The sequence below is a fragment of the Benincasa hispida genome, chromosome 9 (genome assembly GCF_009727055.1).
Source record: "Benincasa hispida cultivar B227 chromosome 9, ASM972705v1, whole genome shotgun sequence".
NCBI classification, from domain to species: Eukaryota; Viridiplantae; Streptophyta; class Magnoliopsida; order Cucurbitales; family Cucurbitaceae; genus Benincasa; species Benincasa hispida.
This window is the reverse complement of record NC_052357.1, coordinates 76242034-76252971: the sequence shown is the minus strand read 5'-3', so window position 1 is coordinate 76252971 and position 10938 is coordinate 76242034. Positions and strand designations below refer to the sequence as shown.

At 32.2% G+C, this 10938-nt stretch overlaps 1 protein-coding gene across 6 annotated transcripts; it reads right to left on the bottom strand.

The window, feature by feature from the left end:
* Positions 1–321: 321 nt before the first annotated feature.
* LOC120085963 (probable acyl-activating enzyme 1, peroxisomal) lies at positions 322–5472 on the bottom strand. 6 transcript variants are annotated; one of them, XM_039042316.1, is made up of 4 exons: positions 4831–5472; positions 4583–4660; positions 2441–3221; positions 322–2092 (listed from the first exon to the last, which is right to left on the bottom strand). In XM_039042316.1, the coding sequence occupies exons 3-4, from the start codon at positions 2636–2638 to the stop codon at positions 623–625; spliced, it is 1668 nt and encodes a 555-aa protein (XP_038898244.1). In that variant the 5' UTR covers positions 2639–3221; positions 4583–4660; positions 4831–5472; the 3' UTR covers positions 322–622. The 6 variants fall into 6 exon arrangements, with proteins under 6 accessions (XP_038898244.1, XP_038898247.1, XP_038898242.1 ...); XM_039042319.1 differs by having other exon boundaries at positions 4595–4660; XM_039042314.1 differs by having other exon boundaries at positions 4841–5472.
* Between the last annotated feature and the right edge of the window lie 5466 nt (positions 5473–10938).

The window sequence follows — 10938 nt, the reverse complement described above, 5'->3', positions numbered from 1 at the left end:
CTACAAAGTAAATCGTATCCGTAGGATCATCAAGATAAGGTACCCAATCTTATCCATCTACTACAGGTTGTTTAGGTTAGCATTTAAACATGATCTACCTATATACCTACATATATGTTTAAATTACATAAAATAACCTAAAATCTTTGTTTATTGGATTGAATGTATGCTCATAAAATAACAATTATTTTATAATAACAATTTATTTATACAAAGTTTACAAACTACGATAATACAAGAGAGACTTATGACACTAATCCTAACAAAATACATTACAAGTCAATGCCATGAGAGATCGAAATTAAATACCAAAACTGGTCGTAGGAAATAATAAAGATGTACTTTCACATATTCAGTGAATGTTTAATTATACAATATCAAAACTATTCGTACCATTACAACAACTTCAATTATGTAGCTTCAATTAATAGAACTAAGACATATTCTCTTTTTGTTTTTAATTTTCCTGAAAATGGAAAGGTACAACATTAAATACGATCAAAATAGAGAAGGTTTGTAGGCCTGTGAACATCTATGGAGAACTATAATTGATACCAACCAAAATACAAATAATCAGGGCCTTAATTATATGAACACCATTGCCTTCACTTTCAAGTTGTATTTACAATTTACTAACCCGTTTTGGAAGGCTACCCATGGCCTTGGCTTCCTTCTTGAGAATAAACTTTTGGGTTTTCCCGGTAGAAGTTTTTGGTAAATCCTTAAACACGACACTTCGTGGAGCCATGTAATGAGGTAGATGTTCTCTAGAGAATTTTATAATCTCTTCTTCAGTAGCACTACACCCATCTTTGAGCTTCACAAATGCACATGGTGTTTCTCCCCAATGGTCATCAGGTCTTCCCACAACAGCAACTTCAAGAACTGATGGATGGCTGAAAAGAACACACTCAACCTCAATTGAACTAATATTTTCTCCCCCAGAAATTATAATGTCCTTTGAACGGTCCTTCAATTCTATATAACCATCAGGGTGTTTAACACCCAAGTCCCCACTTCGAAACCATCCACCATTAAAAGCTTCCCGCGTGGCTTTGAGATCTTTCAAATATCCACTCATCACACTGTTGCCTCTAAGCATAACTTCACCCATGGTTTTTCCATCAGCTGGAGCACTCTCCATTGTGACAGGATCCTTCACGTCTGCTGCCTCTAGCCCAATATGTTGCAATCCTTGGCGAGAACTTAGTTTTGCCTGTTCATCTTGAGGGAGTGAATCCCATTCAGGCTTCCAAGAGCAAACTGTTGCTGGACCATATGTTTCAGTCAAACCATATGAATGGACAATACGAAATCCCATAGCTCTTAGCTTATAGAGTACATGAGAAGGCAGCGGAGCACCACCAGACATCATAGTTACCTGCCTCGGAAGCGGCTTTTGTTCGCTAATTGGTGCATTTATAATGATGTTCGAAACTGTTGGTGCACCACCCATATGAGTAACCTTATGCAGGGAAATATTATCAAAGATTTCTTTAGCAGTCACATTTCTTTGGCAGATGTTTGTGCCACTCTGTGCAGCTACACCCCAAGTTAAACACCATCCATTGCAATGAAACATTGGAACAGTCCACAAATACACAGGGAGTGAGCACATATCATTTAGTAAAACTGCAGACAGAGCATTGAGGTATGCTCCTCTATGTGAGTAAATAACACCTTTTGGCCTTGATGTTGTGCCTGAAGTATAGTTAAGAGCAATTGGATCCCATTCATCCTTAGGTCGTCTGATTTCGAAGTCAGGTCTTCCAGATGCTAAAAAACTTTCAAACTCTAGATATTCTAAAGCAGATCCTGTTGTATCGATGTGGGAAGGTGGCTGATCATATTCTTGAATAATAACAACACGAGGTGGCTTTTCTTTCCTTTGAGACATAGCTTTAATTGCTCCGATTACAATATGTTCAAACTGGTAGTCTACAACAATGATTCTAGCTTCCGAATGGCTTAGCAATGTAGAAACCATTGCTGCGTCATGGCGTATGTTGAGAGAGCAAAAAACTGCACCAGCCATTGGTACAGCAAAATGTAACTCGTACATAGCTGGAATATTCGGTACCAAGGCAGCAACCTGCTCGATAGAATCACATTTTATTTTCAAAATTATGTAACCAAGAAAGACCTTAATGGCTTAATCTAACCAAATACCACTTTCAAATTACAATTTCACAATTGATCATAATAAGAACGGAATCAGAGTTCATTCATCCGAATAACTATTACCATAAACACAAAATTAGATTGGTAAGCTTCAAATCATTGCAAGTAAAAATAAAAAACATAAAACAATGGTATCAAAGTAACTTGTATTCAAATAATTTCTTATTCTACGTAACCACAAGGACCTCAAAACAATTGAGTAAAACCAAACAAATATCCAGAGAGTAAGAATGAAAATGAGAGAGTTGTGAATACAGACCACATCTCCACGAGCGATTCCCGTACGAACAAAAGCAGAAGCGAGTTTGGTACATCGCCTAAGCGTGTCTCTCCAAGTGTACTGAACTCGTCCATATACGAGAGAAATCCGATTACCGTAGACCGCAGCGGAGCGCTCCAGGAAGGTGATTGGAGTGAGAGGAACGTAATTAGCAGCGCAACGGTCAATTCCGTCCATGGAATTTGCAGAGATTGATTGAGAGAATTGGAAGAGAAGAAGCAATCAGTGGCCGATTCTTTAGCTCTACATGATAATGGTGTCACAACCCACCCAAGTTACCCTTCCAAACCTAGGACGTGGCATGACGACTGAAGATTTCAATTAAACTATGAAATCCAATGTCGTACTCTAAAAGAATTTTTCAAAATTAAGTGGCTAGCAATCTTTCATAGTAAAAATCGTTAGAAAATCAAATTTTATAAAAATTTCAACAGAATTTCCCCTGAAAATTTCATAAACCACACCTGAAAAAGAAATATACAGTCCCAAAATATTCGTTTAAAATCAACAACCAAGTGTGTTTTACCATACACTCTTCAACAAAATCTAGATCAGCAGATTAGAAATATATCATTAGAATCAAATAAAAGAAAATGTGCAAGTTTTCATTTACAAATAGTTTGAAACCAAGGCTAGCCACTCTAGTTACAAATTAAACAAAAAATGTGATAGCAAAATTACTAATGCCGAAATTGTGTAATCTAGATAAAACTGGTGGTAGATCTTGAGTCTCGTAGGTTAGTGGAACCACATTTGCTACCTAGGAGGAAAATAAATGAAAAGAGTAAGCTAAAAAGCTTAGTGAGTGACAAGTTCATAATAACATAAAATTTATTAAACCATGCTTCCAGTAAATAGCAATCGAAACACATTCTTGACATTTAATGGCATGACCAAATTTCCAGAAATACATGTGATAAAACATATACAAGTTGAAAATCATTATCAAACCAATAATCATGTCCAAGTTTACCAAACAGAAGTATTCCAAATATACGGCAGAGCATAGCTCACACATGTTCAATGTCATCAAAGAATATGTGGCCTTACTGAACTCACACATACCCAGTACCTCCACCAGTGGTAATACCTAGTACAAAGATCACATCAAAATCCTCACTAAACCTGTACCCAAACCTTGGTTGATGTAGAGTAATCTCAATACACCAATGTCGACAAATAAGCCTTAATTGATATAGAGAAACTCAATATACCAACATCGAAAAAATAAGCCTTAGTTGATGTAGAGTAATCTCAATACACCAACGTCGAAAAATAAACCTTAGTTGTTGTAGAGTAATCTCAATACACTAACGTTGATATCTCGTCCTACGTGCACATAGACATACCCGAAGGACTAACCATACACCAGTACTTAATTCAGTGGTTTGAAACCACCTTCCATAAATCTTTGATAATCCTTTTCCATCAAACACATATTTTTCATAAATCATTGCCATCAAAACACATGGTTTCCATAAATAACATTTCAATTCAAATTGTGTTTCCATAACACAAATCCTCAAACATAGTTTTTTTTTTTTTTTTTCAACATCTAAGAACATTTTCATACATCCATAGAAATCAATATTTCGGAAATAACTGCTAAAAATCATTATGAGAAATTTTAATCAAACCATTCAAATCCATAGGCAACATATTCATATACAATTTCAAGAGAAATTTTAAAATAGTAGTCATTCACAATTGTAGGCCGTTATAAGCTTCTCCCACAAAAATCCCAAATTAGAACCTATAATCATAAATCCAAATTTAAGTTCAATCCCTAGGGTCTAATATCATTCACCAAAATAACCAATTAACTCCAAATAGATTGACCAAAGTGTGACTTATTCAAATCCCATTTCAAAACTACAATTAATTGATCCAACCTGTGCAAAGTTCAATAATAATGGTTACAAACCCAAATTTCATCGAGTATATAACAATTCCAAAATATTTTCAAGGTCTCAATACCTATTAAAATGTCAGAACATCATTAACTTTGCTAGACAGTGGTTCCAATCCCTTGAAATCTTTGAATTCAACATCAAAAATTGAAAATAACTCCATTATTAGACCAATACTTCACTGGGTTAACCAAGAACTATTGATACTAACCTCCAAACTTACCAAAACCTTGCCAAGATTGGTCTTCAACCTATTAGACAGCAACTCAACTCCTTCCAAAACTTCAATCTAACACCAAAACGTGAGAGTATTCCTAAGTCAATGTCAAAACTTATTGCCCTTGGACAGCACATTAATGTTCTCCAAATATTGAATTTAAAGCCGAATGACAAAGAGCTTGTGGGTATTCAAAATTTTCGAAGAAACCCACTAAACTAATCAAAACTCACCAAACTTACCAAACCTTACCCAAAAATCCAAGATTCCAGCGAGATGGAGTGCGAGATGAAGCGAAGCCCGTGTTTGAATAGATCCGTTACGAAGCTGGACCTCGACGACAGCGTGGACGACCTCGACGACGACGAGCGAATCTGGCTGGACCGACTTGACTGGCGTCGAAAGTAGTAGCAAACAGCTGCAGATCTGGCGGCGAAACCCGAGAGGGAGAGGGAGAAGGACTGGAGCGTCGCTGCACGTGAGTGGCTGACAACGACGAGGTCTGCTCGGATCGAGCTCAACGCCGACAGACCCAGTGGCTACACTGCGCACGACTGAGAGGGGAAGTCGATTGGACGGCAGCGGCGAGAGAGAGACGGCCGACGGAGCTGCTTCGCGTGTTGGAAAAGAGAGATCGGGAGGGGGATTTCGGGCGTGAGGAAGAAGAAAGAAAAGAATTAGATTTAAAAAGAAAAAAAGAAGAAAAAGTCTTGAGAAAAGACAAATATAGCGAAAAGGAATGTGGATCAATTGAGATAAGGTATTGGCGCATTGGTACAGCACGTTGAGAGTGCAAACAACTGCACTGGCCATTCCTACAAAATGTGTAATTAATTGCAAAACTAGATAAAGGGTTATAATCAACCACCACCTTAATGATCGATACTGAGAAGAATCAACATCATAAAAAAAATAATAGCAGCAAGAATTGAGTGGTTCTGCTTCAAAATGAAACCTTATCCACTTATCGAGCTAACAGTAATATGTGACACACCATGCACACTCTCAAAAATCATATTCACCATTCTCACTTATCTCTAATTCAATTTAAATGCATTGACAGAACAAAGAGAGAACGAAAAACCAAAAATACATCAACGAACGAAATGGAAAAGTTGAGAATACAAACCACATCGCAGCGAGAGATTCCGACTTGAACTTGAGCAATCAAGTTCGGTACATCATTCGAGAGTTTCTATCCAAGTGAAGCGGATATTTCCGTAGACGAGAGAACTTTTGTCGCCAAAGATAGCGGCGGGGTGTTCCAAGAAGGTGATCAGAGTGAGAGGAACGCAATTGGCAGAGCATCGGTCAATTACTGTTCATTGAATTTGCAGTCGAAGGAAGAGAGATCGAGAGAGAATTTGAAAATGTGATCTCCTCTCTGCCTTCTCCAACTTATATAATAAGATAAACCAACTGTAATGTAACTTTTGTTTTAAATAAGTATTTTCTTTACAGATAAATAGAAAAAGAAAAACGTAACTTATAATTTAAAATATTAGTTTTTAAATTTAATACTCATAAATATAACGTAAGTTTTGTTTTAAATAAGTATTTCGTTTTCTTGTTTTTTTTTAAATGTTAATTTGTTGTTATTATAGCATACTCTTCGTTCAAATAATTAGTTCAACATCTTTTACCAAATAAAAGTTTAAAGGGAAAAAAATTAGTCTAAATATTTTTAAGATATGTTTGATTTAACTTTTCAAGTATTTAATTTTGAAAATAAAAATTGAAGTATTTGACAACTATTCAAAATAACTTTTGAAACACTTTCAAAGTTTATTTTAAATAGATTTTATGAAAGAGTAAATAAAAATTTTATCTGATCAATTCAAATGCACCTTTAATAATGTGATATTGTCGTAGTGTTTGAAATCTCTTTAGAACCCAACTATATGGACAGACAAATAATGAGAACTAAAACAATTGAAGAGTTGATGTTGCTAATTAAATCGAAAACGATTTGGTGGTTTCATTAGTCAATAGTCAATGAGTCGAAAATAAATACAAATTTATTAAGGGGCGTTTGGGGCAAATGCTATCTTAATATTATAATAATCACCCCTTGTTACCGTAAATACTATTTTATAGTCTCCAATTAGCTACAGTCAACGTCATTTCCTTTTGCTACAGTTTTTACTATTTTACATTCATCATTTTTTTTATTCTTTGTTACACGGTTTATTATTTATTTTTCATACTAAAATAGTTTACCCCTAACAAACATACTATTATAACCCAAACTAAAATAATCTACGTAAAAAACACAAACTATTATAACTCAACCATAATAACGTAGGACAATGATAGCCAACTTCTTGCCCCAAATGCCCCCTAAATGCTCAAATTAAGCTCAGTTTGATCTAAGTTACATGGGTAATTGTTAAATGTGAAACTCTTAGGATGTGTTCGATCAATCAAACCACGACTTGCTTTGCATGATCATCTTAGTATTTGACCCAGTTTGAGCTACTTTGAGGTCTTTTGAATTGTGTAATGTCAATAAGAGTACGTTTGAGAGTAATAGTTGGAGTAGTGATTTTAGAAATGGAGATTTAGATACAATTGATTTTGTAAAATGATTTTTAAACACTCAAATTTATGTTTGGTACCAAACTCTTAAAAGTGATTTTCATATCTTTAGAATTGATTTTGAATTATTATGTTTGTTCCAAAAGTGAATTTACAGTTGCCCAATTATTTATAATTGTACTTTTAGTTTGAGAAATTATTATTTAACTAAATAATTATGGTAAATATCTATTTCTATTTATTTTATTGTTAAATTCTTATATGTGTAGTTGATATTTTGAGTAAGGTGAATATTTATAATACAGATTGAAAGAAAATTCAAAACATAAATAATTATTTGCTTTATTAATAATTTAATGGTAAGTAATGTCTGTCCTCTTTTATTCCAGTATTTAAAATTTAAAAAAATAATTTCACAAATAGCCCCAACAATATTTTAATAAAAAATAATTAGATAGTTATTTCAGGACTGATTCCTGAACAATCACTTAACAAAGATCACCTATCAACTAATTAGTCCAAAATCAATTTAAAATGATTTTAGAGTTTTCTAAAATCAATTTTAGCTCATACCAATCACGATCATTTTAAGAAAAAGTGATTTTGACCATTTCAAATTCACTTCTAAACATATCCTTTGTTAGTAATTTTGAAATTGTTAAAAATACTTTTATCGTGTGTAAAATCACTAAAATACGCTTTTAATGACTCAAAATTATTTACAGTTTAATTTTACCTTTACGATCAAAATTAATTTTAAATCATTGAGAAGCTATTTAAAGTGATTCTAAAAATGAAAAGAAAAATGTTTTTAGTGATTTTTAAACATGTCCAAAATTCTGAAAGTTGCATGTTTTTGTTTATTTATTTATTAATATGAGGCAATTCAAAATTTGATTGCTACAAGATCTGTCATCATCTTCTTTCCGCAATACTGAATTCTCTATGGCTAAAAACATGGAATAGAAATCCCTCTCCAATATATGATAATCCATCTCCATTTCACATTTCATGTATGTTTTTTTATTTTAATAATATTAAATTTCTATCGACATATCAACATTTCTATAAATTTATGAGAATTATGAATTAATATTTTTATTATATTGAGGAAAAAATTATCGACAACAAAAATGTCTTCAATATGAATATAATATAAAAAAATAAACATTTAAATTTGTTTAAAAAGTGTATAATATTTATTGAGAAATTATTTCAAATGGTAAAACTGTTGAAAATATTTATAAGATATAGCAAAATTTTAGAATTATCAATGATAGACGTTGATAGACACCGATGGACTTCTATCAGTATCTATCAGTAATTTCGTGTGTAGGGGTGAAATCCAGAGATCTACGAAGGAACGCCAAAAGAGAAGGCAGCTCTTTGGGTCCCTACCGACGCTGGGGTGCGAAAGCATGAGGAGCAAACAAGATTAGATACCCTGGTAGTCCATGCCGTAAATGATGAGTATTCATCCTTGGTCTACACGGATCTACTAACAGACACTGATAAATCTATCAATATCTGTCAACATCTATCATTGATAATTCTAAAATTTTACTATATTTTGTAAATATTTTATTGTTTTTTTATATTTAAAAACAACAAAGGCTTATTTACATTTTCTTTTTTTTTTTAATTTTTTTTTTCCTGAAACATGCATCAATATTGAAGTATGTCCTTATTTTATTTATTATTATTATTATTATTTTGAACTGAAGTTTGTCTTTACTTTTAGATAACAATAACGTATGTATTTTAAATTATTAATAAATTGAGTCAGCGACAGCAATTAATTATTTTTTGAATTATCATTAATGAATTGATTAATGACCGTGATCAATTCCTTAGTTTCAAGAAATTTATGTGTGTTTTTTATCCTTATATTTGGAATTGATCATCTTAACTTTTATGGTTGGATGTAAAATGTATTTAACCATTGAGTTATATTCAAGTTTGGACTATATTTCAAATTTATAGAAAAGGTAAAAATGTCTTAATTTTTAATTAGGAAAATTATTAGTGGGTTGAAATTTTTATCTTACAAAATGAGCACTCTTTTTGAAAACTTGTTGAATAATTTTATCCGATCCACCTGTAGCGAGATTGACCATTGAGATTTGGTTAAAACATTAACTTTTTTTTTCTAACTTATCAATTGTTTTGGGATATCTAGGTACATCTAAGGCAAATTACATCGATATTCTAGTAATTTTTCCAAATGTTATCTAATTTTTCAAATCTTTAGCGCAATTTCTAATTTCCAAATTAATTTGCCAATTATCCAAATCTTTAGTCCAATTTTTAATTTCCAAATCAATCTATCAATTACCCAAATAATTTTCTTTCAAGTGATCATATTTTATTTTTTAAATTCTAGGAAAGATTTAATATTCCAAACAAAAAATATATATAATCTCGATATTAATCTTAGACAGATTAACACCGAGATTGGTGAATTCTCAGGCAGATTAATGACGATATTTTATATATTTTCAACGTCTTATCTTTTTTTTTTCGAAATTTAATCTTTTCTAAAATTTAAAAATCAAAATGCAATCATCATCTAGGAAAAAAAATCTAATTGGTAAATTCACTTGAAAATTTAGAAACCCATATAATCTTGGAAATAGAAATTGGCAAGTTTTGAGAAAATTTTAGTTTTCAAAAAGTGTGCTCGTTTTGAATAGTGAAAACTTGAAAGAGTTATTTCTGATAGTTCCATTTCTAATTAAGTTATGCAAAATTTGCAAAATATTGTTTTCTTAGTAGCAACAAGTGTGGAATGGAAAATCGAACTTATGACCTCTAGGAAAAAAGACCATGCCAATTACCATTGAGTTAAGTTCACTTTGATAATTGTAAAATGTTGTTAATTTTGTGACATTTGAATTTTTTATTATTTAATTGTTTTGACAAGAACTTGAGTGAGATTTTCGTATGGATAACACTTTTTAAGAGCAAAAATAAAATTTGATTCTCTGCTTGAAATGAAATAAAATTTGACATTCTACTGACGTAAACATATTGTGAAATTACAAATTCAGCCCACAAATATACTCGATGGAGTGAGGAGCGAATGTGGATCTCATTTCTTCATCTCGCTTCTTCAATATTTTTTCCTCACCAGATCTACAAAAATTTTCATTATTCAAATTCTTGCTCTTGCTCTTTCGTCTTGATTTGAATCATACTCCATAAAGATGATGTGAAGAAGAAGAATTGGATTTTCTTTTTAAATAAAATTTTATCAAGAAACAAAAGAAGACAAAAGAAGTGGGGAAGGGTCATTGTGGCAAGTGTCTCGTTGAAAAGAAACAAAACGAGCGAGAAGAAGTGAAGAAGAAATGAGTGAGGAGAAAGAAAGAATCGGGACGATTTTGGTAATTTCACAAGGGGATGGATGACATAAGCAAATATAAAAAAAAAAAAAATCTTTATTTTCAAAATCTAGGTCAAATTTCATTTGAGCTTCTCATTTTAAATTATTCATATCATTTTCTCAACTCGAGTTAGGTTTAATAAACATTATGGTCGTAACGTGTAGATAGAATAGGAGGCTAAAGTTAATCTTGTATTAATTGCAAATATGTCAATTAATAACATGGTCCTTCTCCAAATCTACAAGATATTTTTCTAGCTTTTCAAAAAAGGAAATATTGACTTTTGTTATGAAAAATTAATGACATTCAGTCGTGGAGGCTTTCAAATTACATTAATTTAGTCGAATACAACTACATTTTCATTACTAGGCTCATAATTTATTCACTGAATTGGACAAAATTTTCTTCTCAAAAGAATAATTAAAA